Raw genomic sequence first — 27,021 nt, 5'->3', positions numbered from 1 at the left:
GCAAAGCCTCAGAAGCGCGGGACCCCCCGCTGCTGTGGGTTTGCTCGCGGTGTCCCTGGTCTGCTGAAGACGGTCCCCAGCAGACCAGGGGCACCGCGAGCGAACCCGCAGCAGAGGCGGGTTCCCATGCTTCAGAGGCTTTGCTCTGGCAAAGCCTCAGAAGCGCGGGAACCTGCCGCTGCTGCGGGTTTGCTCCCGATGCCCCTGGTCTGCTGGAGATAGTCCCCAGCAGACCAGGGGCACCGGGAGCAGCTTTTCTCGCCCCGGAGCTCGAGGTGGCTGACCGCTGCCTGTGAGCTCCGGGGCGAGAAAGCCCCGTTCGTAAGTGCGGATCCGACATAAGTCGGATCCACGTAAGTCGGGGACTGCCTGTACTGGAGTAGTACATTAGTAAAGACGGGACTATAAACTGTCCTGATTCTTCCTCTAAAAATCAGTTAGACTGACTGAAACCGGAATAAAAACCAGAATTCTACAACAAAAAGAGGAATATGATATGACAGAGACAAATTCACCAACAGAGATTAGAAAGAAACTTGCTTAATAGGCCGGTTATTCCATAATTGTCCCCATTTGTGGGTTTTGCACCTTCCTCTGAAGCAGCCAATACTAGCCACTGTCACAGAAAGAACTATGAATTAGATGGACAATGAGACTGAATCAGTACAGACATGTTTTGGTACTTGAGAAGTTTTACTGTTTCCAGCTCAGCTGCTGTACACCCAAGAAGCTACTGACCAGCTGCTGCCATTCCTGAGACACCATAATAACCTGCACAGAGTATTCTAAGACAAGACATAGGACATGAAGATAACTGTCCTCTCAAGGAATAATAAAAGCTGTATATGGAAAATTAAATATTATGTAAGCTAAGGCAGTACTACTCAAACAGGGGTCCATAGGTCACAACCAGTCCATGCAGCACCTATTGGAAGCCCCCAGAGAGTTGGATGGTATGGGCTCCCCATTATTTCCAGAGGCTTGTTGAAAGGCATCTACAATATACTAAGTCATTTCCTAATATTACTTTCCATATCTGTAATTGTCTGTAATTGTTGTAGATGCCACCGAGATATTATATGATTGTGAGGGAGATGGAAAGGGCTCCAGTCAGAAGATAATTTCTATATTAAAATGTACTCAACACTGATAAAGTTTGGGAAGAATGGTGTTAAAGTGTCATTGGCCATCTATGAAATGTTGTTTACATGGGATACTCTCTTATGCCAAACTCACATAAAAATACATGCCAGAAGTCCAATTTTCAGTTAAGGATACCTCCATACAACTGCAAATCCTTCATTTGGATGAGGGTATTTTGGAACGTACATTATAAACATACATAGCTAAGTGTTACAATGAACATCCAAATGTGGAATTTGGACATTGTATTAAGTATCCTTCTACATTATGGATGTGATTCTGACCAATATAAAGTCAACAGCAAAACTTCCAGGGTGAGATCCACAAAGAGAAGTTGACATTGCAACCCTGAGCATTGCAGCACCTATATTGTAGGCACCTAGAAAAATTAGAAAAATAACATTTTAATTCACAAAGCCTAAGGGTGCGGGCTCTGATGACATGAATGGGGAGAGAGAGGCACATCAGAATGCAGTTCACAAACCCAGCAAATTAGGTGAGAGCTTCCCCATGCCAATGGAAGACACTGACCAGAGGGATGTGTACTAAGGACCCAGAACGCTCAGCTGCGGTGGAGGATGGAGCCCTAGGCCCTTTTAATTGTCACTGAGGGCAGTCTGAGGGTTGATGGGGGAGGGAGTAGGGGCATTCCCAATTCCATCCCTTTTGCCAGATTCTCCTCCCCTTCCAGAAGCATGAAGCTGTCCCACCTTGCCCAGGGGTTTGGAAAGTCTGTCTGCTCCCCATCTGTATGCTAGGTGAAATGTGATAAAGGACATTCTCCTCCTCCTCTCCCCACTCCTACCTGTTTTGCATGATCCTACCAGAGAAGACCAATGTAGTAGGTAGTGTCTGACCACACCAGCTTGACTGGGTCACTGCATATTACTTAGATGGTTGAATGCCTGTCTTTTCTGGTTTGTGAACTGCTCTGAGGCTTAGGCAGGAGATATGTATCCAAAAACCTTCTTGAATGAGGCACCAGTGTGCATTCTAAGAGGCATTCACATAGGAGCCTTGGGAACTTTTACTACAAAAACTTAGGCACCAAGTGAGTTAAAGCACCTACAGGGCTAGGTGACATTCAAGCAGGAGTTTTGTGGACTGTAGTAGTACCTAAAAATGGGACTTAGACACCTAAGTACCTTTGCAAATTGCAACCCTAATGATTACAATGGGACAGATTTCTACTCTCATTGTCCACACCTACTGACTATAAATTACAGAAATTAAATTAGAAATTAGCTTACTTTGAGTGAAAGGCCCTGTTTATTTATTGATATGAATGTTACATTTACTCCACAACATTTACAGAAAATGGAACTAAAAACACAAAAAAGCTCTTGTGTGACTAAATGGCAAGGCTTGGAGTAAGGAAATCAGGGTTCTGTCATAGGATGATTTGGGGGAAGACATTTAATTTGTATGTCCCTCAATTCCCTCATTAGCAATAGAGGGGTTATGCTCTTTCCCTAACTCATATGGATAGTGTGAGACTACATTCAATAATATTTGTGAAATCATTGTAAGAGCATTAGTAGCAGAGAAAGAAGTGAGCCAGCTATTCTTTCAAAAACAAGTAGAGATCAAAATGTTCAATAGGGGTTGCAGAAAGAACATTCTGAACTCTGCCAAGTTTGAGATGATTGTACCAGCAGACTTATTAATGCAGGAATTTTTTCACACTGCTGTTTCTGAAAGACAGAATTTAGTGCATTTTCTGGAATGGTTACTTGTTCTTGTTTAATCTCCAACGGTAATACTTTAAATATCCTTTTTCTTAAAAATGAAAAAAGATACAAATAAACTATAACCAAAGTAGCTACAAATCTTTCCTTTCTATGGGTGTAGAAGCACTCTTTGGACAGAATTAGTGTATTTTTTCTGAGATAGGAAGGGATAAAAGAACTAACAGGATTCAAGGGGATTATGCAGGGAGTAAGAAATCCCTATATGGCACAGAGACCAAGTCCCAATGATGTCTCTGTGTGCTACCACCCTACATCTGTGTATATTCAGTCCTTTCAAATCCCATAGTGGATAATCAATGGCTGTGGAGTAGCCAGGGAGACTCATTTTCTTTTCTGACTGTAGATTTCCCCTATACAACTAATGTGCTGTCATAATCAAGATGATTGGCAATCCACTATAAAAGAATTTCAAACGAGTAGAAATAATGTGTAAGCCATAAACAATGTCTGAAGTATGTCAGAATCTTCCAAAGCTTGGCGATTGTAAGCCAGGAAGATTCACAGATGCTACCTCATTAGGGGAGATCATACTAATAATGACAGTGTTTAACTGTCCTTCTGACAGCTAAATTCCAGCACTTGGTCATCCCTTGTTTTTAATCTAAGTATTTTAGATATTTTCAGGAACACAGAAAAACAAGAATACTGTACTTAGTTTAAATAGGCAAAAGGTAAGCAAGCAGACCACTTACAGCTGGTGTTTGTTTCTGAACTAAACTGGAACATGCTTATCTTGTGCGTTAGCTTTGTAACGTCTGAAATATATTTCACTGCCTGGGAGATGACAGGGAGAAAACAATGCTGAAGCCAGAATGTGAGGGAAAACACAGAGTCTGAAAAAGAAGAAGAAAAAAAAACCCCATGGCTTATCATTTTTCATGGTACTTCAATCTATCATTCTACCAGATAGTTTTTCATGAACAATAACAATGGTGAAGGGAGAAGCAGCAAGGGAAGGAAGGAAGGTGGAAAGCAGCAGAATAGAAAAGGGAGGATACTTTCGGTTTGAGAATGAAAACATGAGGGAAGAAATTGCCGTAAGCTGGATACCACAGTAAAATTCCAGTGGTCCAGCATCCAATGGTCCGGCACTCCTGATGGTCCAGCACCATCTGGAATCCGAAAGTACTCTGGGCAGCCGGACAATTGGAGCTGCTCTGCCCCTAGCTTCCCCGATTCAGCCGCTGCTGAAACTGACCAGCGGCTGACTCGGGGAAGCTGGGGGCAGAACAGCTGGGGCGCTGCTGGGTTGGTCCTGTAGCATCGCCCCTCAGCGCTGCAGGACCAAACCGGCAGCACCTCAGCTGCTCTGCCCCAGACTTCTCCAAGTCAGCCACTGCTGAAACTGACCAGCGGCTGACTCCGGGAAGCCCGGAGCAGAGCAGCTGGGGTGCTGCCAGGTTGGTCTTGCAGCGTCGAGGGGCACATCCTCCCCACTCCACCCCAGACCCCGCATAGCCCCCCCTTCCTATTGTCTGGCATATCTGATAATCCGGCACCCCATGGGTCCTAAAGGTGCTGGATTATCGGAAGTTTACTGTATTGAGTTTCTCTGATAAAAGGGAACATAAACCATACAGTACTTGATATAAGTCTGGAAACTTCTGAGTACTACAAGGCAGCAGCACTCACAGGCTGCGTCTAGATTGGCATGATTTTCCGGAAATGCTTTTAATGGAAAAGTTTTCCGTTAAAAGCATTTTCAGAACAGAGCGTCTAGATTGGCACGGATGCTTTTCCGCAAAAGCACTTTTTGCGGAAAAGCGTCCGTGCCAATCTAGACGTGCTTTTCCACGAAAATGGCGATCGAGGCTTTTTTGTGATCAGGGCTTTTTTGCGGAAAACAAATCTGAGCTGTCTACAATGGCCCTTTTGCGCAAAAGGGACTTTTGCCTGAACGGAAGCAGAATAGTATTTCCGCAAAAAGCACTGATTTCTTACAATAGGAAGTCAGTGCTTTTATGGAAATTCAAGCGGCCAGTGTAGACAGCTGGCTAGTTTTTCCAGAAAAGCGGCTGATTTTCTGGAAAAACTGGCCAGTCTAGACACAGCCATATTCTCTTCTTATAGCACAGTGCATCTATCATCCCTCCCTAGGACATCAGTTTGAGATTAACTCAGTAAGCGTGTATTTGATGTCCATGAGTGCATGCATTTACCACAGGTTATTGAAACCAAACAGAATAGGAAAATTTTCCTGCAAAAAAACCAAAAAACAAAAAAAAACAAAAAACCAAAAAAACCCCCTTGTGGCTAAGGGATTTAAAAAATGGGTCCCTAGAGTTTGATTGTTAACTTTTATTTCAGTTTCTAAAGAAAGGGCTGATGAGCACTCAGCAGTCCATGGGTACTGCTGGCTGCTCAGAACCTTTAAAAAAATCAAACTGTTTATTTAGAGGCCCAAATATAGATTTAGGAGTCTAACTTTAGGGATCTATATTTGAAAATCTTGGCTTAAGGTCCTTAAAAATAGTAAATTAATAAACTTTAGATGACTTCAGGGAAATGGCTCCTGGCACAATGGTTAGCATTTTCAGGGAAGTTAGCGCTGTTGATAAATAAACTGGAGAAATATTAACAATCAGGTAGTGTAACATGAAACAAATAAAGGAAAAAAAAGTTTACTGTGTGTGGTTGCAGTTATGTCTAGAAGGAAGTGAGGAAGAAGAAAAAAGGAAATACGTGTTTATGCTCTGTGAAAGCTCTCCTAATGAAATAACTCCTGTGATTCTTCATGGCTTACAGAAGCCCAGCAGTTTACAGTGAAGACATACTTCAAACATTGTTTATAACTAACACATTATTTCCACTCATTTGACATTATCTTTCATAGTGATTTACCATTAATTTTGAGTGTGCTGGTACATTAACTGTATTGAGAAAATCTGCATTAGAAAAGGAAGAAGTCTACTCCACAGCCACTGGAGTCTCCACTATGGGATTCAGAACATTCAGGGTACGTCTACACTGCATCCCTAGTTCGAACTAGGGATGCAAATGGAGACAACCGAAGTAGTTAATGAAGCGGGGATTTAAATATCCCGCGCTCCATTAACATGATCTCGCCGGCGCGCTAGTTCGAATCACAGCTGATTCGAACCAGGAAGTGCGCGCCGGGACGCGTTAGTTCGGACTAAAGCCCTTAGTCCGAACTAATGTTACTCCTCAAAAAATGAATAAGTAGATGCAATCTTTATGGATTAAGTATTTGAGATGGTACCTCGTTAACACTACTTATAAAATTAATTTAGATTAGTGTGGAAGAGAACAATGTCATACACAATGAAACTTTATAGGCACAAATTAATGGAAAAAAATGATTCATGTATCAATTTAGTGTCTAATAGTACACTCTAAAGCAGGAACCTCACACTGAATTTACTTTAGAGCCAGTTCTTGCAGGCCAGAATGTACCCTTCTCTGACAGGGCCCCAGCAGTGTGTCTGTACATCTCCTAGCCTCATCTGCTGGCCCACATGCTCCCCCCTCCCCCCCCCGTCTCCCAGGCCCACCTGCCACTCTCTGGTTGATTTAGCACAGTTTGGTGAAGTGGAGTGATTAGGCAAGCCTGGAAGATGGCAGCGGAGTGGAGCTGCTGTGTTGCTCTGTTTCCTCATGGTTCCTGCCCCCGTGGGGAGTGCATGGAGGCTAGACTTCTGCTATCATCCCATCCCTAGCACTTTAAGGCTGTGTCCCTTTAGGGAGGAGACTTGAGGGAAACAGTGCAGTGGCGGGGGAGGAGGGCAAAACAGGGGTGAAAAGAGGTAGAGTGGGTGTGGAGCAGAGGCTGGGCTTGGGGGAAGGGGAAGAACATCACACCAAGGCTTCAGGGACTCAAGTGCCAGCAGTTATGTGCAGGGCAGATTGTGGAACTGCGTGGGCCACACGTGGCCTCCGGGATGTGAGTCTAAGACCCCAACTCTGAAGGATCGGTGTTGGGTGTGATTATATTTAAAATATTACTTAATTATTTAGAAGATGGAGTGAACAGCATGATAATTAAATATGCTTATGATACTAATCTGGGAGATGTTCCAAATATTAACCTAGAGAAATATAGCAACTAGAAATATGGAAAGATAACAAAATTAAAATTTTGAAAACACACCAACCAGACTGAGGGAGGAAATCCAAACCACAGATAAGTCAACAGAACAAAACTGGAAAACAGTAATGCTAAAGTAAAGAGCTAGGAGTCTTTTTTGGACCATACATTAGAAAGGAGCATTCAAGTCCAATGCAATTTTGTTTATTTTGTTCCATGTATTCTGAACAATCCATTATGGGTCAAAGTAAAAGTTATTTGACTTCACTTAGATTACTGATTATTTCTGAGTATCACACTTACAGGATAGTTACTAAAAGATTGAGCTAAATTCTACTGCCGTCAATGGGAAGATCCCCCTTCATTGCAATGGGATTTTATATTAATCACTAAGTAAAAAAAATACATGAAGCTCAAAAACATGACCTTATATTAGTGTCTGCCTGAGTGGGTAGATACCTTGAAACAATACCTGAGTAATGTAAAGCGGGCTGGCTTCCACCAAAACTTTCTCAACAGAGGCTTTTGTGGCTATGTCGAGGAACTCAAACAGGATTTGGCCAGCCTTGAATTTACAAACACATTAGTTAATTGCAGGGGCGGCCTGTGAGCCTAGGCAAGCTAGGCAGCTGCCTAGGGCGCCGCTGGCCCGGGTGGCCGATGATGACGTCACGGCCATTAACTGCCATGCAGGCAGGGGCACCGATTGCACCGCCCCGCCTAGGGCGCCAGCTGCTGCAGCCGGCCTCTGGCAGCTCCTGATTAATTGATAATCAATGACTTAGGGCTGGATCACCAACTCTGGTGGGTGGGGTAGGGTAAGTGTTTTGGGGCTGGGGGACAGGGTCTCTCATTGCTACAACCCTATCATCATGACTCCTTTAGTTCCCCCCCCCCCTTACATCCTGTGCTGAAAGTTGTCCTGGTATTTTCTGTTGGCCTAGTTTGGGGGCAGGGAGTAGAGGGTAGTGACCCTTCTCTCCCTTTCCCTTCCTCTACTCCGCTTTTGTTTCCTCCCTCCCAGTGATTATTCCTGTCCTTTCCTCTTGATGGCAAATGATTGGGGGAGGGGAAAACCCCTACCATTTCTCCTCTCCTGTTCTCTTGTTCACCTCAGCCACCACAGGGCCTACTAAGGTGCTATTTGGAAACCATGGGAGGGGTGGGCGGATGCAGCCTGCGCACTTCTCAAAGTCCTTCCCCTAGCCCTGCAGGAGGGACGACTAGACCCAAAGTCCAACTCATTTCTGGGGACAAATAATGTCAAAAAGGATCAAGGTGTGGGGGTCACAGGTTTAAAACAAGAGAACTGGACAGAGAACCCCAGACAGTGCTCACTACTCTTCAAAGCTGTTGATGGAGCCAGTGGACAGGGCCTACGGAGACTACTGGGCTGCTGCCCATCCTTGAGGTGGCAGTGGGCACAAGTGGAGACTCCATTTAATAATAATAATAATGGAGATTGCCTATCTCTTAGAGCTGGAAGGGACCTTGAAAGGTCATCAAGTCCAGCCCCCTACCTTCACAGCAGGACCAAGTACCATCCCTGATGAACTTTTGCCCCAAATTTCTACACAGCCTCTGCAAGGATTGAACTCACAACCCTGGGTTTAGCAGGCCAATGCTCAAACCACTGAGCCATCCCGGCCCCTACCACGCCAGTGGTGCCTTCAGTTCCCTCCACCTCTGCCAAGCATCCCCTATGGGCAGGAAGGAACAGGGACCCAAGCAGGGGAAGAGCTCCGCCCAGAAGACAAAGTCCCTCGGCAGTGGCTCTCCCCCGCCATACCCTCCCCCCCAGCCCCGCGGCCCCTCCGTCGTCTCTGGGGAAAAGAAAAAAAACAAGAAAACCATGACTCCTTTAGGGGGCGCATGCCCAATTAACAGGGCCCTCTCCACGCCAGACTCTTGCCCCGAGGCCCCAGCCTGGCTTAACAGGCAGGGAACGCTGCCAGCGCTTGTGAGTTTATCCCTCTCCAGCAAACCTCTCGGCGCCCCACAGGTTGTACTCACAACAGGTACTAACCGCGCATGCGCCTTTCCGCGGCGCCCGCCCAGCTCTCTCCGGCTGAGGGGGTGCCCGACGTTGTTTTTGGTTGGGCGTGTTCTACGTCACTGTCCTGCTCCACCAATCGCCTTCAGGAAGCTTTCAAGTCCCCTCCTCTCCCCCCTAGTCGCGCAGGCTGTGCCTTTCCCCACCTGCTTCGCGTGCTGGAGGTCGCTGCGGTGTCGGCAGATCCGGGCCACAGAAAGAAGGCGCGCGAGACGCCTTCGCCTCCGCTCCCCCGCCCTTCCCTCACGACGCCGGCTCTCGGGCACGCGCCGCCTCCCTCCCTCAGCGGTCACGCGCCAGCCGCGGAGCATTGGAAGAAAGTTGCCAGCCGAGGGCGGGGTAGAGACGCGGCCGGGCGCTGCGCGAGGGGCTGCCCGGGGCTGGAGGTGAGTCCGTTGGAGCCGTTGGCGGGGGTCGCTCTGCAGCCGGGAGCGCGGGCGAGCGGCCACTTCGCTAGCCCAGCCGGCGGAGGGGTGCCGGTTGCGGGGCCCGGAGCTGCGGGGGGAGCGCTGGCCCTGGGATGGAGCTGGGCGGCAGAAGGGGTAGGGCGATGCCGGAGCGGGGGAGATCAGCCCGGGCGCTGGGCCGCGGCACGGTCCGTCTGCCCCGGACACTCACCCCTGGCGCTGCGGGGCTCCGGCGGTGCGTGCGGGCCAGCTCTGCCCTGGGGTCGCGGCTGTGTCTCTGGCCGGGGGGAAGGGGCGACCTGCCTGTCGCGGTGTTAAGCGGACCCCGGAGCTTCCCCACCTGTTTGGCAACTCGCGTTGGCTTCAGACTTTTCCCGCCCGTCCCCTTCTCCCACCGCCACGGCTTGATCCCTCGCTCAAATGTCTCTGAGTCACTCGTGCCAGCCCGGCTGTAAACAGATGCGAAGGTTTCGGGCTACGGATTTGGCATAGTAGCCTCTCCATGTTTCGGCTAAGAGGCATAGATGGGGTGGGGGGAGGTGGCCTTGTGGTGCGACTCGGGGTTAAATGTTACTCTGCCCCTGTAACTTGAGAACAGGGGTTTCTTGATATTCTGTTTAGACGGATCCTAGAAGGAAGCTTATTGGTTTAGATCCCCTCCTAATGTGATGGACTGTACTATTCAATCACTGCACGCTCATATTTATGTATGTAAATGTATAATGTAAAGTTAATGGGCATGTGACCGGTTAAATATTAAATAGTATTTTATGGATCTCTTGTAAACATTCTTTGGAAACAGGAAATGCAAGTACGAGTACAATAGGGTGGATTTCCACCTCTTGAAATTTGATCACTTGTAGCATAATACAGGGCTCCTCAATGTTTTTCTTTTTTCCAAGAATGTTTCAGATGCAATGCCTGAACTGCACGCTCAGTGCCTGAGATGTGGAAGTTATGTAAATTTATTCCTTAATTTGACATACTAGTTTACTTTTATTGTCTGAGGAGCTTTTCAGACTCTTAAGAACAAACATTTAAAAATTAGTTGTATTGTCCATTCTCTCTCTCAAGCATCATTTTCCTGCTGTGGTTAGTAAAAGAATACATGCAGCATCTGCTAGATATATTTACTTAGACTATAATCACATAAAAACATACACATTTACTTAACTTTCAAGCCCGTGGGACCAGGCAAAAAGTAAAGCACAAATCTTTTGCATGATTAGGTCCTCTTCCCTTCTCCACCCCCACCACCCTGCCACTCTGGATTATGTATTGAAATTACTATACATTTGTGAATCTAAATATGGCTGATTTATTTTTGTGTTACTTTTCTAATGTTGCAGAATAAAAGCAAAACTTGAGAGAATAAGAGGGTGAGAGTTGATATGTTTTGAAAAGTAACGTTTTCCAGCTTCTTAACAAAGTGGTGCTATTTGGTACCAATGAAGTTTGTTATAATAAAAGTAAGCAGTATTATTATTAAAGTCACAGTATTTTATCAACAAAATTTTTTGTTTTATAAATGTGTATTGTGGGCAATAAAAATCCTTTTAGGGATACATTCCCCCTCACATTCAGTGAAGTGTGCACAGTTTTTAAATGTGTGGTATATAAACATTTTAAACAGAATTCTGTAGAAAGCCTCCTAATGAGATTGCATTTAGTATTCCCATCATAAAGCATCTCAAGCTTCACAAGAAGTTAAAAATTGATGGCACCTAATGCAGAAGAACCTTTTGCATTGTTACTTAAGGAAATGAGAAATTGTTTATACTAATATCTGATTAGTTGAACTGTTTTCTTCAATTTTGCAAAAAAAATCTTTTTCCTGAGGAGCTCAAAATATTGTATAAAGCAGATAAACACTAAAATGTGCAAATTTCCATTACTTGGGGTATGTTTACACTTTCGCCCTCCTTTGAGAGAGGGATGCAAATGCAGCTAAGCGAAATTGCAAATGAAGTGCGGATTTGAATTTCCCACCTTTCATTTGAATATTTGAGTTATTGCACTATTTCATTGTAGCACTATTTCGAAACAACTGTGTCTACACAGCATTTGTTATTTCGAAAGAAAACCCTTCTTCTGAAATAACCCTTATTCCTCCTACAATTAGGTTTACCAGTTATTTCAGAAGAAAGGTTTTCTTTCGAAATAACCGCATCTACACAGCGTTTATTATTTCCAAATAGCGCCATAACACAAATATGCAAATGAAGCGCGGGAAATTCAAATCCGCACTTCATTCGCAATTTTGCAAAGCTGCATTTGCATCACTCTCTTGAAAGAAGGTGAAAGTGTAGACATACCCTTGGAGAATGGTGTTTGAGCAACTAATGCATAATACATGGGGAATGGAACTCTCAGCCTTAGACACTGAAGCCTTTTCTTACTGATATTTGTGAGTGTGCTCCCTGTCTTACGTATAGTATATTTATTAATTAATGGTGCTTAAACAGGAATAAGCCATTTCTGGTCTTGTCTTCTACTAGAATGGAATCTGCTTTCTGAAGGTGATATGGCAGGCATATCCAAAGTCCGGCCCGCGGGCCAATTGCGGCCCGTGTTCCGGTTTAATACGGCCCCCGCTTCCTCCCCCTCTCCTGGCTCCCTGGCGCTCTTTTGAACTGGCGTGCCCAGCGCGCCGCTTCCGGCCGCGCTGCCGCCGCCGCCCATGGCCTCCGCGGTCCTAGAGCCTGCCCTGTAGGGCATGTCCGCAGCCCCGCTCCCCTGCTCGGCTGCGGGTTCGCCCTGCCCCCCGGGCCGCCGTGAGGCCGGCATGCCCTGCGCTCTTCGCCCGCCTCAGACCCCGCGGGCCCTCCGCCTTGGGGCTGAGAGAGCGCGGACGGCCCTCACGCATGTTCACTTCTTCAAATCTGGCCCTCTTTGAAAAAAGTTTGGACATCCCTGTTATATGGCATCATGAGCTGATAACACATTTCTCAGGAATCCTTCTAAATATCATTAAACATCTTCATATGATTAAATAGTCAACTTTTATGTAAAATTAACCTTTAAAAAATCTTTAGCAGAAAAAGATCTTGCATGTATAGTAGTGGTCAGTGATTACGATGCAAACTATTTGAACTAACTTATTTGGAGACATGAGATTAATAATATCACCTTAAATTAGATTGTGTTGATGAGTTCTGTTGAACAATGTAGCACATTCTTAGTCTAGGGAACTCTTGAAGTTCTTGTTTCAACGTTATTTGGAGTAATATCTAGAGGCAGAGCCCTGCAAATTGATGGATATCTGCTTTATATCCTCATCTGGGGATGTCAGTGCCAGTCTCAGTGGCTCATTTTTGTAGATGCGGATACAGTTTTTTTTGTATCCCTGAAGGTAGGTTCTACTTACCTAGGGGATACCAGTCATGGATCAGGATTTCTTTGATCAAGGCACCGTACAAATTAGGAATGTAAAAAGGTGTTTAAAAATGTAACCGTGTAACCACTAAAAAATCCTAGCAGTTATACAGTTATATACACTGCAGTCTAGGGATGTAAGCAACTACTCGATTAGTTTAGGCTTATTGGGTAGTTAAGTCACTAGTGTGGCGGGGAGGGGAAGGCAGAGCTGCAGCAGTTCTGTGGGCTCTGCAGGGCTTGAGTAGCCTCCTGCCCAGGGCAGGTGGGAATTGCTCTAGCCCCTACCAATTAATCTCAACCTTGCCGAAAAGAATAAAAGAGGCAACAAGTTAAAACAACTAACAGCCATGGATAGCACAAAATAACAGTGAAACTATTCAGATTAGTGTAATAAACAGCAAACTGGTTTGTCATGCCAAATGTTGTGAGCATCATAATGTGAGTTTTAAGGTGGAGATGCCAGGGTTGGGAGAATGCATAAAGTGCTTGTTGGAAAACTTGGCAGGTATTACTTGTCAAACAGAGGGTTTTTTGTGTCTCTCTAACATACTCTATAAATAATTTGTTCAGCAGGACAAAGCTTTGTAGGATTTTACAATGAAGGCAAATAGTTTGTCCTTGATTCAGTGGAGATATGCAAATTGTGGGGGATGCTGTGCGTTTTTTTTTTTTTTTCAGATATGGTTTGAATGAATGGGGAGCAAGATTGCATTTGTCAAAATCAAAAAAGGGGATATTATAGTACTGAAGCTGTAAGATCAGGATTTGGACCAGAGATATAGCTGTATGGCTAGAGAAGAAAGATTGGATCATAAATCTGTCATGCATGAAGAAGTGACAAGATTTACACTTCCACACTCAAGTCCATGTTGAGAAAGTGGTTTGAGTGAAAGATGGATTCCTAGATTACAAACCTGAGTAGGGTTGATGGCATAAGCAGGGAGAGTTGGTTAGAGGGAAGATGAAGATCTCAGTTTTGACTGTGTTGAGCTTACCCAGATAGCTGGGCATCAAAAAGGATATGTCAGACAGGCTTGTGAATCATCAATGTAAAGGCAGTAGCTAAAGGCATGACTTTGAATAGGATCCGCAAAAGAGGATGTGGTATGAGAAGAGGAAGGGGCCAAGAATGGAGCTTGGTAGATGTGCACTGAAAGCTGGAATAAGGATTCTGAGACCAAAATGCTGATTAGAGAGGCAAGAAGATAGAAGAGTCTTGGCAAGAAATTTTTTTTCAAATGAGAGCATGGCTGACTGTGCTGAATGTAATTGACAAGTCAAGGAAGGCAAAGAATGCCTGTTCTGAGACTTGAACAGAAAGAAATTAAGAGACTTAGGTGAAAGCTGTTATATTAAACTGCATGCTGATATTTTGAAGGTGACCTGTTGCTGTGAGGAAGTTTTGCTCAGCATTCCAATGATGGGTATTTCTAAATTGGAGTCCTAATGAAATGTTACACTAATTTATAAATCATAGAGCAGTATACAAATGAGAAATAGGTGTTAAAGTATTAGTTAAGAGTAGACTATTGGGACATATATGAGAATTATTGTACTTTATAATAGCCAATTAAATGGGATTTTATATCTCTAACTGGTTGAACATACTGTTTGTTTGGCTAACTGATCAAAAGGGGGTGAGTGATGAGGTTGCTCCAGCTCTGCTGCAATGTCCCCTCCTCTTCCCCTCCGCCCCAGCTGGGCTGGAACATGTATTGTCCCCTCTCTTTCCCTCCACCGCAGGCAGGGGCTGCTCCAGGCTGGGGATGTTAAATTTTGATTAATTAACTCATTAAATAATTAATGAAATTTCCATTGACCATTCATTTAGTCGATAAGGGCTAGCGCAGCGTTCCACCTTTAAAATGTACAAGCGCCCTGGTGGGGACTCTTGTACATTTCAAAGTTGGACTGTTGCCACTGCACCCCTGCCCACTCCCACAGAGCAGCAGGGAACCAGCTTTTAAGTCTGCTCCCCCCAGCACTTCCTCCTCTTCCTTCCCCTTCCTGCTTCTTTCTGATAGAGGCAGCAAAGGGGGGCGGGGGGGAAAGCAACTAGTCGATTAGTGCATCAGCTGTCCGATAAGCTTTTGTTTATTGGATAGTTGACTAGTCGATTAGTCACTTAAAATCACTACTCCAGCCTGGCCAGAGTAGCCCTTGCCTGTGGCCTCTTCCCCTTCACCTGTGGTAGGGAGCTGCTCCCTCCCCATCAGTTAACCTTAACCAGTAAGCCTCATCCATTAAGGGTCCAGAGTGATCTTGAATAACTGGAGAATTGGGTCAAAAGAAATTTGATGAGGTTTAACAAGGACAAGTGCACTTAGGACAGAAGAATACCATGCACTGCTATAGGCTGGGAACCAACTGGCCAAGCAGTAGTTCTGCAGAAAAGGACCTGGGGATTATAGTAGACAAGAAGCTGGATATGACTCAACGGTGTGTTGTCTTTGCCAAGATTGCTAATGACATATTGGGCTGCATTAGTAGTAGCTAAGCAGGTTGACGGAAGTGATTATGCTCCTGTATTCGGCACTGGTGAGATCACATCCAGAGTATTGTAGGGATGTTAGCATGTAATTGAATAGTTGTGTAACTGCATCAAATTTTAGTGGTTACACAACTATTCAATAGTCCCCAGGGGTGGGCCAGCAGCCCCACCCTTGGTGAGCTCCCTGCTACCATGTGCTGCTGCCTCTAATACAGAGGCAGCAGTGTGGGGGAGAGGTGGCAGATGGGAGCTGCCCATGTAGCTCCCCATGCGGACCTCTGCTGCCCCGCATTGCTGCCCCTGTTAGAGGCAGCAGTGTGGGGCGGCAGCAGCCCTTGTCCACAAGGGGCCCAAGCTCCCCACGGACAGAGGGTGTGCTGGCATCCACGGAGCAGCCTCCGTCCATGGTGAGCCCAGGCCTGCTGCAGACAGAGGTTGCTCTGTGGCACCCTGCCCAGTACTGCTGAAGGGGATAGGTAGGAGCCGGTGCTTAGGGGGAGCCAGCTTTTAAGCTGGCTCCTGCCTGTGATGCCATCTACCCTCCCCCGCTGCCACTGTGGGAGTGTATACCTTCAGGCAGCAGGCTTCAAACCTGGATTTCCATGTGTACCAGCTCCTCCCTGCCTCCCTCACCCTCCATGCTCCATGGCCTCTGGTGCTTGTGAGGAGCCAGCTGGGAACCAACTGGCCAAACCCAGCTCCTTGCTGTAGACTTACCCTTAGTGACTGTGCTTAAATGGAGTATTTCTTTATTACTGTTACAAATCAGAACAGTTGTTAAGGCAAACTTAATGTAGTTCAAAAGCAGACTGAATCTGCACCTCGCATGGAACTTAAACCTTTTCACTATACTCAAGAGTTGAGATGAATGCATGAGGTTTATACAGCCAGAACAAATGGTTTCAGTCTCCTTCTGTAGTTTCAAGATGAGGCCTCACTCAGTTGTTTCATATTTGCAAAGAGATTAGATTGGGGTTTTGAGCACTACCACTGTACAAAGACCAAATAACCAGTCTCATTTTTTTTAATGACAGTTTATATGCTTCAGGGAACACTGAAGTTTGGTCTGTTTTGGATTGCATGATTTGTGTCCTTTCCTTCTAGTAGAAAAAATGACAGTATCTGCTATTACGTAGTTAAATCGCTAGCCAAAATTCCAGTAGCATTTCCCCACTTCAAATTAAACTCATTTAATTTATTTTCTCTCCTACTCTTCTTCTAATAATGCATTTATTTGGTGGTTGTGTCTTTTTATTCCTTGTACTATCAATAATCTTAAAACATGGACTAAGTTAAATAAAAAACAACAAATAGTCTGGTAGCACTTTATTGACTAAATCAGTTTAGAAACTGATAAAATGCACCCTCTTGTGCTAACACTTATTTTTGTGTCATTTCAATCTATCCTTGTTGAGAGAAACTAAGTTGATATTAGGCATTCCTAAACTGAAATGAGTATCTGCAAGAGTGGGTGTACTGAATTAATAAAATCTGTTTTTAAAATCTATTTAATTAGTGGAACAGATTTTCTTTTGTAGACAGTAGGCTTCATTGTCACATCATCACTAAAGCTTTCCCCACCTGTACCCACCAGCAGATAGCCCACTGTATGTCTGGAATTCAGTCCGGACGCGGGAAAGGCAAGTGCTAGCACTATGCAAATGAGATTCAGATGAGACTTGTCCTTTGCTATGTGTGACCTTACCACTACCAGTAGGATGGTTTAGTGCTTGGAAAAGGTTAGCTTGTAGAAAGGATAGATGGTTGAATCTGAATCCAGTACAGGATATTCACTAAAAAGATGTTTAATATTTAATCCACTTAATGCTTAACACAGTATTAACAAAAAGAGTGAAGGCTTTTGTGCCAAAATAGGGGAACAACAGGTTAAATGATATTTACGTAAGTTTATATATATTTAACTCTGATGAAATTCACCCTACAGCATTTAAGGAACTAGCCAAAGCAACAACTAGTGTTTATCTTGAAGGTAAACAGATAATATTCAGACTAAAGATGGGTGAGGTCTCAGAGGACTGGAGTGTGCAAAAAAACATAGCTCTGCCTTCAAAAAGGAGACTAAAAAGGAACTGAGCAATTAAAGACTAATTGAATTAACTTTGTTTCCCCTGATGAATACTGGAACAAAATTATAAAAGTTTGTTCAGCCTGGAGGGTAATAAGGTCATAAGTATTATCCAGCATTGATTTGTCAGAAACAAATTCTGCCAAACCAACTATAGTGGATGGGGAAAGCAATAAACATGGCCTGTCTGGACATTGTAAAGCTTTTGACACCGTCTTATAAGCAGACTAGGGAAATATTTCATTCTAGACTGTTACAGAAAGTAAGTATACACCTGATTGAAATGCTATACTGAAAGACTAGGTATTAATGTTTCTCTATTAAACTGTGAGGGGCCTGCCGTGGGTCTGCTACTATTCAGTATTTTACTTAACTGCTTGGATGACGGAGTGAAGAGTGTATATAATATTTGCACATTCCACCAAGATAGGAGGGGTTGCCAGGGTTTGGAGGACAGGATTAGAATTCAGAATCATCTTGATAAAGTAGAAAAATGGCCTGACATAAATAAGATGAAATTATTAGACAGGTTTAACGTACTATGTTTAGGAAGAAAAATAATCAAGTACAGAACTATCTTCTAGACCATAGTACTTCAGGAGGTTGCAATGGATCATAAATTGAATGTTAACAATGTGGCGCGCGTGTGTGTGCGCGCGCAACAGAACCAATGTCATTCTGTATTCACATACTACAAGGCATGGACTAATGGAGGAGACAGAATAGACTTGCTTTCTTGGAGATGGTGTACGGCATGGGGAACTTGATCAAGGGGTGCTGACATGGTGTACGGCATGGGGAGCTTGATCACGGGGTACTGACATCAGGATGCCCTTCTCATCTGTCCCTGCTTAGCATCCTTGCCCCCTCCGCATTTTCCTTCATCCCCCTCATGCCCCCACATCCTTGTGCCCCCAGGGTTGGCCTGCTAAACCCAGGATTCTGAGTTCAATCCTTGTGGAGGCCATTTGGGGCAAAAATTTGTCAGGAGTTGGTACTTGGTCCTTCTGTGAAGGCAGGGGACTGGACTTGATGACCTTTCAAGGTCCCTTCCAGTTCTAGGAGATAGGCAATCTCCGTTAATTAATTAAATTCACCGGCAGGGAAGCAGTGCTGGGACTTGCAGCCACCCAGAAGCAGTGTTGAGATGGGGAGAGTCTCTTCCATGCCTGCCCAGCCCTTTGCCTGCAGACTGCAGCTCCAGGGCTGGGGCAGGCAGAGCCTGGGGCTGTCCAGATGCAGAGGGCCGCAGGGAAAGGGGCTCCCCAACCCTGCACACAGCCCACGGGGAACAGCCTGGGCCCCAGCACGTCACATGTTCTGGCTGCCTAGCCCAGGCTCTGCAGAGCAGGCTGGGCTCTGCCCCCTTCTGAAGCAAGAAGCTTGTAGCTATGAAGGGAGGGGGGAGATTAACCCCTATGAAGGGAGGGGGGAGATTAACCCCTTAGCTCCTCGGAGCTGCACACCCAAGCTGGGCAGGGAAGCCCCAATGATGCATGCATGCCTCTCCCCCTCTAAACAGGAAGCTGGAGCTAGTGATCCAGCCTGCAGCTGCACGGCTGAGGCTGGAGCTGCAGCAGCAGCTCCCAGCTGTGTGTGGGGAGGGGTGGAGATGAGCTCCTGCCCCACGGGAAATCAGCTCTCATGCTGCTTGTGGCATGTGTGCTGCAGGTTGCTGGCCCCTTGTGTAGCTGGCCCCTTGTGTAGTCAGTAGGAGAGGAAGCCTCAGTCTTGGCTCGCGCCCTGTCCGAGAGCTACCCCCACTGTGGCTTTGCGGTTTAAATGTAGTAAAAGCCGGACAGACAGGCAGCACAACTCCTACTACTTTTAAACTGCAGAGCCACAGGAGGGGTAGGTACCTGAGCCAGGACTGAGATAGTTCTAGCAGCCCCTGTCTGCAGGGGGTCCCAGCGGGGAGCTCGGACACCCCATGGCCAGGACTGCTCCGCAGGATGCTGAGCAGCACCTGCCTGCGGCAAGCCTGGGCTCACTGTGGGAAGAGGCTGCTTCATGACAGTTTCCCCTGACCCTCTCCCCTGTGCTGCTTCCTCTGAGAACTGTGGAGAACTGGCTTTTAAATCAGCTCCCCCCCCACACCAGCTCCTGCTTCCCCAGCCTCTGCTGCCTCTGATAGACAGGCAGTAGGGGGGGATGCGAGTAGTCGACTACTCACTTCCATCTCTAGTAGTTTTCTCCCCCTTAGGGACAGTAATAAGATAAATGAGAGCAGGGAGACCCTGGTGTAAGAGGTGGGAGGGTGCTTAATGGGAGAGTCCAGTGTTTGTGTTAGAATTTCAGTGGGTTTCTGCACCCGCCTCTCAAATCACCTACACAGGCCCAATAACCCCACCCCCCAACCAAATATCTTTTCCTCCACATCTCTTCCAACATACCTATTTGGTCCCCATTTGATGCCACAAATGTCTTTGTGGCCTGCTCGTTCTGCACCCCACTAGGGATGTTAAATTTAGATGAATCAAGTAGTCAATGGATTAGAAAATAAGGGGAGTGCTCGCTATCCTGCTGCAACTCCTGCCTTTGAAATGTACAAGGGCTGCCTGTTGCCCTTGTGCATGTCAAAGGAAGAGACACAGCGGAGAACACTCGCTAGCAGGGACGAAACAATGCTGCACCTCTCCCTTTGAAATGTACAAGAGCCGCCCACAGCTCTTGTACCTGTGATTCTTGTGCATTTCAAAGGGAGAGGTTCAGCAGTAGGGATGCCTCTGCCTCCCCTGTCCCCCTATGGAGATAGTGCTGGGGGAAACAGGCTTTTAAACTGGCTCCCCTCCCCCCCAGCACCGGCTCCTGCTTTCCCCACTTTGCTCCCCCTCTCTGAAAGAGGCAGCAAGGGGGTGGGAAGCGACTAGTTGAGTCACTACCCAACAAGCATATGCTTATTGGGTAGTTGACTAGTCGCTTACATTCCTACCCCTGCCTCCACACTTGTTCTCCCACTGGAAGCAGAAGGTGATGGATACAGGAGAGAACTGTGGGAAGTGTGTACTGCAGGGAAACAGTCTTTGAAGGGCTTCCCTGGCACTATTGCATCTGCTTTCCAACATACAGAAGCAGCAGCAGTATGGAAATATTCTCTCTCAGGTTTGAACTATAGGTTCATCGGGGGAAATCTTTGCTCTGAACTGCTACCTTAGGCTGTGTCTACATTGGTGCGATCTTGCGCAAAAGCAGCCTCTTTTATGCCAAAACTTGCTGCCTGTCAAAACTGGCCACGAGTTCTTGCACAAGAACACTGACGTTCTAATGTATGAAATCAGTGCTTCTTGCGCAAGAACTCTGATGCTCCTGCTCAGGAATAAGCCCTCTTTCGCAACTGTTCTTGCGCAAGAAATCAGTGTAGACAGGCAACATGAATTTTTTGAGCAAGAAAGCCCTATGGTTAAAATGGCCATCAGAGCTTTCTTGCTCAAGAGAGCATCTACACTGGCAAGGATGCTCTTGCGCAAAAGCACATCTCTTATGCAAAGGCACATGCTAGTGTAGACTCTCTTGTGGAAGAGTTTTTGCACAAGAACTCTTCTGCAAAAGAGTTCTTGCACACAATCGTGCCAGTGTAGACATAGCACTTGAAGTGCTGATTTCTTGGAGTAGTGAGGTTGGTCTCCCAAGCATGGATGTCCCTGCTCACTTTGACTTTCTTTACATCCTTAGTGCAGTGTTCCATTATTTGCTATTTATATATAACAGTAAAGTTTCCAACTGTAGCAAAAATACTTGAGAGATTTTACTTTAATAATGATGTGCATATTTGTCACTCTTGCATGCTTTAGCTTTGCAAGTCCTTTTTCATGTTGATTTGTACCATGCAGTTACCTTCTCCTCTGTCGTCTTTTACTTCCATTTCATTTGCTCCTTTTTGGAAGAATGGCAGTTACATAACAAAGGACACATTTTTCACTATAATTCTAAGGCCATGATGTCCTACATGCTAGCCACTAACTGTTTGGTCAGCTGAGTGTGGCTACTGCTTCAGGACTGGTTGGACACCACTGCTCTAAGGGGAGAGTCTTTTCTCACATTGAGATACTTTGTTTTAATAATTTTCTTAAACTGATATGTATATACAATATAATAAAAATTGTAGCTTTTTCTTTTGGCTATATTTAAATAATCTTAAGGAAAATGAAATCATCACTTTAATAATCTATTGCAATAGATTTTGATGCTGGTTTTAAATAGAGATTTAATTTTCATCTTTAAATCTCTAACAAGTTCTTTGCTCAATGTAAATGTGGATCATACATCTTGTTGTCTGCATTTTTAAGATCCAATTACTTATGATTGAGTTACAGTAACATCAGTAAACAAAAAGCATGGGGTTATGCACTGGTCAACACAGACTTTTGATGGGAAGTTCCAGTTATTGATTCTTACTAATATAGAGCATCAGTGTGTCCTTTAAAAGATGGGACATCGGAGGGGAGGATCTTTAGGCATTAAAAGGAAGATAATTTTAGGGGTGCAAAGATTTTTCTTATTAGGGATGTTTTTAATAGGCATATTTTAGTTCTATATGAGGTCTCATTTCTTTACAGTTTAGCTAAAGAATTCAGCTTTTAAAAATGTTTGTTGGGGCTACATAATTGGATGACAACTTTGTGTTCTTTACAGCATTCTAAACAAAAATTGTAATCCTCAATTGGCACATGACTTTTACATTGCCACGCTAGAGGGGGAAAGATGATTATAGGGATGAAGCTGCTTTTTTCAAACCCTTTAGTGCAGGGCTACTCAACATGCGGCCCGTTTGTTTGCGGCCCACTGTGTGGTTTGGGTTTACGTGGGGCTCCACATGTGGCCCACGGTTAGGATCCTTTGAACATGGTCTCCACTGGGAACATGCTCCACAATAGCGAGGCGTCTCCCAGGTGGGTTGAGCACTGAAATATGCAAGCATACAGGCTCGCTGGAACAGGCAGATACAGGGTGTTGGTCTTTCTAGCCCCCAGGGAGGAGGTGCTAGGAGCACTGTGTCATTGTGGGAATTGCTTTGTATTCATGCCCATCAGTGTGACATAAGCTATTTGCATATATTTGCATGTATATGCAACCACACTTAGATTGCAGCCCTCGGCATGTTCTGTGAGTATCACTGTGGACCCTGGGGCTTCCACAGTTGAGTAGCCCTGCTTTAGTGTGTAATTTTTAGTAGCTCATTTATGTGCACTTCAACATCTGGGGGAAAATTCTGGACTTCTGGTGCCACTGCTATCTCCAGGTTCTTTGCACTTTCTGTGCCTAACTTTTCTTGCCTAGTAGATAATCTTTGGGTTTGTTTTGGGCTAATATCTGAAATAAGTAAGTTGTAGTGTGCAAATGGATTTTGCAGATCTAAATGGATAATCCAGTATTTTGAGTTTAAAATTTTGGCTCTGAATTAGGGATATAATTAATTAGTTGACAAGCATTTGCTTATCAGATAGTTGAGTAGGAACTCAACTAGTTGTTTTCCCTGTCCTTGCTGCCTCTATCAGAAAGAGGCAGCAAGGGGGAGGAGCAGGATTGGTGCTGGAGGGAGCTGGCTGAAAAGCTGGCTCCCCTCAGCACTGTCTCTGCAGAGAACAGGGGAGGCAGAGGGCAGCGGGGAAATGGCGTGAGCTGGTCCCGACTGCTGCTCCTCTCCCTTTAAAATGTACAAGAGCTGCTTTCAGCTCTTGTAATTTTCAAAGGAAGAGGCACAGAAGGGAACCTAGCACAGGTTCCCACTGCCTCTCCTTTTGAAATGTACAAGAGCTGCCCACGGGAGGTATCCCAGAAAAACTCTGCCGTGTCCAGGGAATGCAGCTGGTCTTCAGAAATTTTTTTTTGGAAGAGCAGATGCACTCTTTCGGAAGCCCTGTAAATCTCATTTCACGAGGAAGAAGGGCTCTTCTGAAAGAGGAGGTTTTTCTGAAATTTGGTCCAGTGTAGATGGACCAAATTTCAGAAAAGCCTCTTCTGGAAAAAAGATTTGGAAAAAGATACCCGAATTGCAAAGTGCAATTTGCATACCTTTTTCCGAAAAATAAGTGTAGTGTAGACATAGCCTCCCCTTTGTAAAGTACAAGAACCCTCCTGTTTTTCCCTTTGTAATGTACAGGAGCTGTGTGTGTCTCTTGTACATTTCAAAGGGAGAGTCACAGCAGTATAGCAAGTGCCCCGCTTATCAACTAATCGAGTAGTCAGTGGAAATTCCATTGATTACTTGATTAGCTGATTAATCAAAATTTAACATCCCTCCTCTAAATATGTAACATTGACAACATTCTTACCATCATGTAATACATGACAACTTTAGTGGCTGGAATTATGATCTGTCTAGTTTTCTTTAAAAACAGAGAAATATTTCATACATATACAAACATTGGAACTATCCTATCAAAACATTTGAGTAGTGATGAAGTACAATTTATCTAAGGCAAGCCAGTATTCTCCTTTGAGAACCTAAATGAGAATAAAACAGATTTCCTTCATCTGTTCTATATGGTTTTATACAAGCACTCTTTTAAGTACAGGCAGTCCCTGGGTTACATACAAGATAGGGACTGTAGGTTTGTTCTTAAGTTGAATTTGTATGTAAGTCGGAACTGGTACATATTGTAGGGGAAACTCTAGCCAAACATTTCTCCAGAGCTCAGTTTTATTCTCCCACACCTCACTTCCCTCAGTCCTTTATTCTCAAGCTGAGGTGTCTGCTGAGAAAAGCCACTCCACGTCTCCCTGGTCTGCTGGGGGGAAGCAGCTAATGCGGGGTGCCTCCCCCACTGTCGCCTTCAAACTCCAAGTATAAAGAGGTGTCAAATTGCCAGTAGTTTTCTTTTTCCTTTCTTTCCTGTTTTTTTTTTTAAAGGGATCCATCAAATGTAAAGAGATGATGCAAAGTAATTTATATAGGATCATATTAACTATGTACATGACTTTAATGCAAAAATGAAAGCCCATTTCTCTTGTGTGTTTTCATACAGAGATACTTATGGATGGATTCTGTGATTTTGACAGCATATTAGGTACTGAGGTAAAAGCACAAGGAAAACGCGGTTATTTTATTCATTTATATTTTTTCTAAGTATGTGCTCTCTCGTACAGGAATTACTTGAAAACGTGGATGAACCAGCTTTCTGCTAAAAAGCAATTTTACTGGAGGAGGTTTCAGATTTGTTAGCCAACCTTTTGATTATTTGATTTTAATTGTATTTATTTATTTAGTAAGGTTAAACAACAGGGGCTCTCAAATATTCTGTTCCTATTCAGAACAAAACTCCACAATTTCAAAACTCTCCATAAAAAGCATTGAACCATGCCTCTGGGGCGTTCTGCATGGTGGGCTGCCCCCGAACCTTTAAGCAGTCCACCTGACAAGCTGCTGGGGATTCGCCGTGGAGGATGCGGGCAGCGGGACCGCCGAGACGCGCCGCGGTCCCTCCGCCCGCATCCTCCGCAGTGAGAAAAGCCTGGTTTGCTGGGGGGGGGGGGGGGGGAGGTTTAGCTCCGCGTCTCCCTGGTCTGCTGGGGGTGCGCAGCTAGTGCGCCTCCCCCCCAGCAGACCAGGCTTTTCTCGCCGCGGAGGACGCGGGCGGCGGGACCGCCGAGAAGCGCCGCGGTCCCGCCACCCGCATCCTCCGCGGCAAGAAAAGCCTGGTCTGCTGGGGGGAGGGGGGGGAGGCGCACTATCTGCACCCCCCGCCAGCAAACCAGGGAGATGCGGAGCGCCTTTTCTCGCCACGGAGGATGCGGGCGGCGGGACCGCGGCGCGTCTCGGCGGTCCCACCGCCCGCATCCTCCGCGGCGAGAAAAGCCTCTCCGCGTCTCCCTGGTCTGCTGGGGGGGGAGGGGGAAGACGCTAGCTCCGCGTCTCCCTGGTCTGCTGGGGGGAAGCACCCCCGTGCCGCCGGAGGTGGTGACAGTGGGGGAGGCACCCCGCACTAGCTGTACCCCTTCCCCCCCCGTTCGTAACTAGGGATCCGACGTAAGTCAGATTGACATAACCCGGGCTCTTCCTGTAATCCCATTATGGTCTCTGATTGAATAACAAACTGGACTATGATGAATACTGAACTATTTGAAATTTGACTTATCTATCTTAACACTTTTTCCCTTTAATAATGTTATAAAGGGCTTATTTTAAAACTTTTTTCCTGTTGCAGATTTACTGACAAAATAATGAAATAAAATATGGAGTCTTCTATCCTGGAATATATTTCATGGACCATGGGGGAGAGAGCCTGTGTTAAAAGGAAAAGGAAGACTCAAGGAAACGAGAGAACAGCAATATAACATCAGAAAATAATTTTCTATTTTTGTATTGTATTATGGCCATAGTATTCAAGAATTATCTTCCAATATATCTTCTAATACTTTGATTCAAAAACATCTTTAGAAGGAAAAATCAGATACTGTGGCTTGCTCAGCAAGACTTTCATTCCAACAAATCTGGATCTTCAAAATAGTTTAATTTGAAGGGGACATCATCATTTTGATGGGTTTTTCATTTTCTTTTTTTTTTCTTCTTTTTTTTTTAAGTCTTCAAAGTTACAAAACTTTTTGTGTGGTTCTAAGTTTAGTTGACAAGACTGTTCCTGATAAAGAATTTTTCGACAACAGCTGTTGGCTATATAAGTGGAAGCCACATTATACTATCTGAAAGTATGCCATGAGTTTAAGGCACTTCTCATAAGTCCTCCTCCTTTGCCTTGTACTTGTCATATCCTTAAAAATATTAAATTGAGCTATTTGCACTCTTGTATAATTAAAAAAAAATGGCGTGGGTAAAGTTCTTGCGGAAGCCTGCAGGTAACCTTGGAAAAGTATATCAGCCTGGAAGTATGTTGTCTTTGGCCCCTACCAAAGGCTTGTTAAATGAACCAGGGCAAAACAGTTGCTTTCTTAACAGTGCTGTACAGGTAAGGAAAATGGTCCTCACTTTTACACTTGTTTTACCAAAAAAAAAAAAAAAATCAAGTTGATGTTTATAGCAGCTTAATTGCATAATGAACATATACCTATTTTTTAAAGGATATTCTTAAAGCTGTCCTATAATTAATGAGTTTTGCACTGTAGAAGTACAGTAAGATTTTCATTTAATGGTTTTGACTGTGTTGATGCTTTTCTTAATCTGTTTGATAATGATGCTGCAATTCTGCTAAAACTATAGTAGTGTTTCCTCATTTGTAAGAACACTCTTGAACAAATGGTTAATATTTTAAAGTTGCAAATTTTTGGAAATCTGTTTACTTGGCATCTATTTTTGAAGATTGGATTAGCATGATTATAAATCTTTTGCTAACAAAGTAGATTGTGGAAGATTGAACAAATGAAAGAAACAAGATACTATGATAGTGGTTGGTGTTCTATGGATTTCTCTTAAACAGCCTAGATTTATCTCAGATCTAGTCTTCTCAAGTTGTAATGAACAGTCACACTCAAACATCTATTCTGCCATTTTATGTGCAAGATTTACGAACAGGCATTTGTCTTTCAAATGAGAGAGCTATTTATATGCACATACTGAACCTTTAAAACTTGTATGATGGCAGAAAATGTTTGTAGTGTTCCTGTGTGGATAAAGAGTTTATCTTTATTATTTTTTTAACTTAAATTCTCAAGTGATATTAGTTTAGTACATAAATCTATAGTACTCAATCCAAATTCGTTTTGTTGGTACCTTGGT

The 27,021-nt window shown here is 44.7% G+C and overlaps 1 protein-coding gene and 1 long non-coding RNA gene across 5 annotated transcripts in view; one reads left to right on the top strand and one right to left on the bottom strand.

The window, feature by feature from the left end:
* The window catches only part of LOC102457832 (uncharacterized), a 48,923-nt gene extending 38,980 nt beyond the window's left edge, over positions 1–9,943 (bottom strand). Inside the window, exons 1-2 of one of the 2 annotated variants that reach the window (XR_016349482.1) lie at positions 8,966–9,090; positions 1,428–1,522 (exon numbers count right to left, since the gene is read on the bottom strand). This is a non-coding gene — a long non-coding RNA (uncharacterized LOC102457832). Of the gene's footprint in view, positions 1–1,427; positions 1,523–8,965; positions 9,091–9,610 lie in introns of those variants that run through there. The other variant, XR_016349481.1, reaches the window with a different exon arrangement.
* Positions 9,239–27,021, top strand: part of USP53 (ubiquitin specific peptidase 53) — a 70,503-nt gene continuing 52,720 nt past the window's right edge. The window contains exons 1-2 of one of the 3 annotated variants that reach the window (XM_006112603.5): positions 9,239–9,378; positions 25,499–26,254. In XM_006112603.5, the coding sequence (XP_006112665.3) occupies positions 26,111–26,254 (144 nt within the window). In that variant the 5' untranslated portion in view covers positions 9,239–9,378; positions 25,499–26,110. Of the gene's footprint in view, positions 9,379–9,402; positions 9,535–24,185; positions 24,370–25,498; positions 26,255–27,021 lie in introns of those variants that run through there. The other 2 variants (XM_075929815.2, XM_075929814.2) reach the window with 2 other exon arrangements.

The sequence above is a fragment of the Pelodiscus sinensis genome, chromosome 4 (assembly GCF_052426305.1).
Source record: "Pelodiscus sinensis isolate ZL-2025 chromosome 4, ASM5242630v1, whole genome shotgun sequence".
Lineage (NCBI taxonomy): Eukaryota > Metazoa > Chordata > Testudines > Trionychidae > Pelodiscus > Pelodiscus sinensis.
Note: the sequence above shows the minus strand (reverse complement) of the source record. Positions and strands in the feature narration are given on the sequence as shown.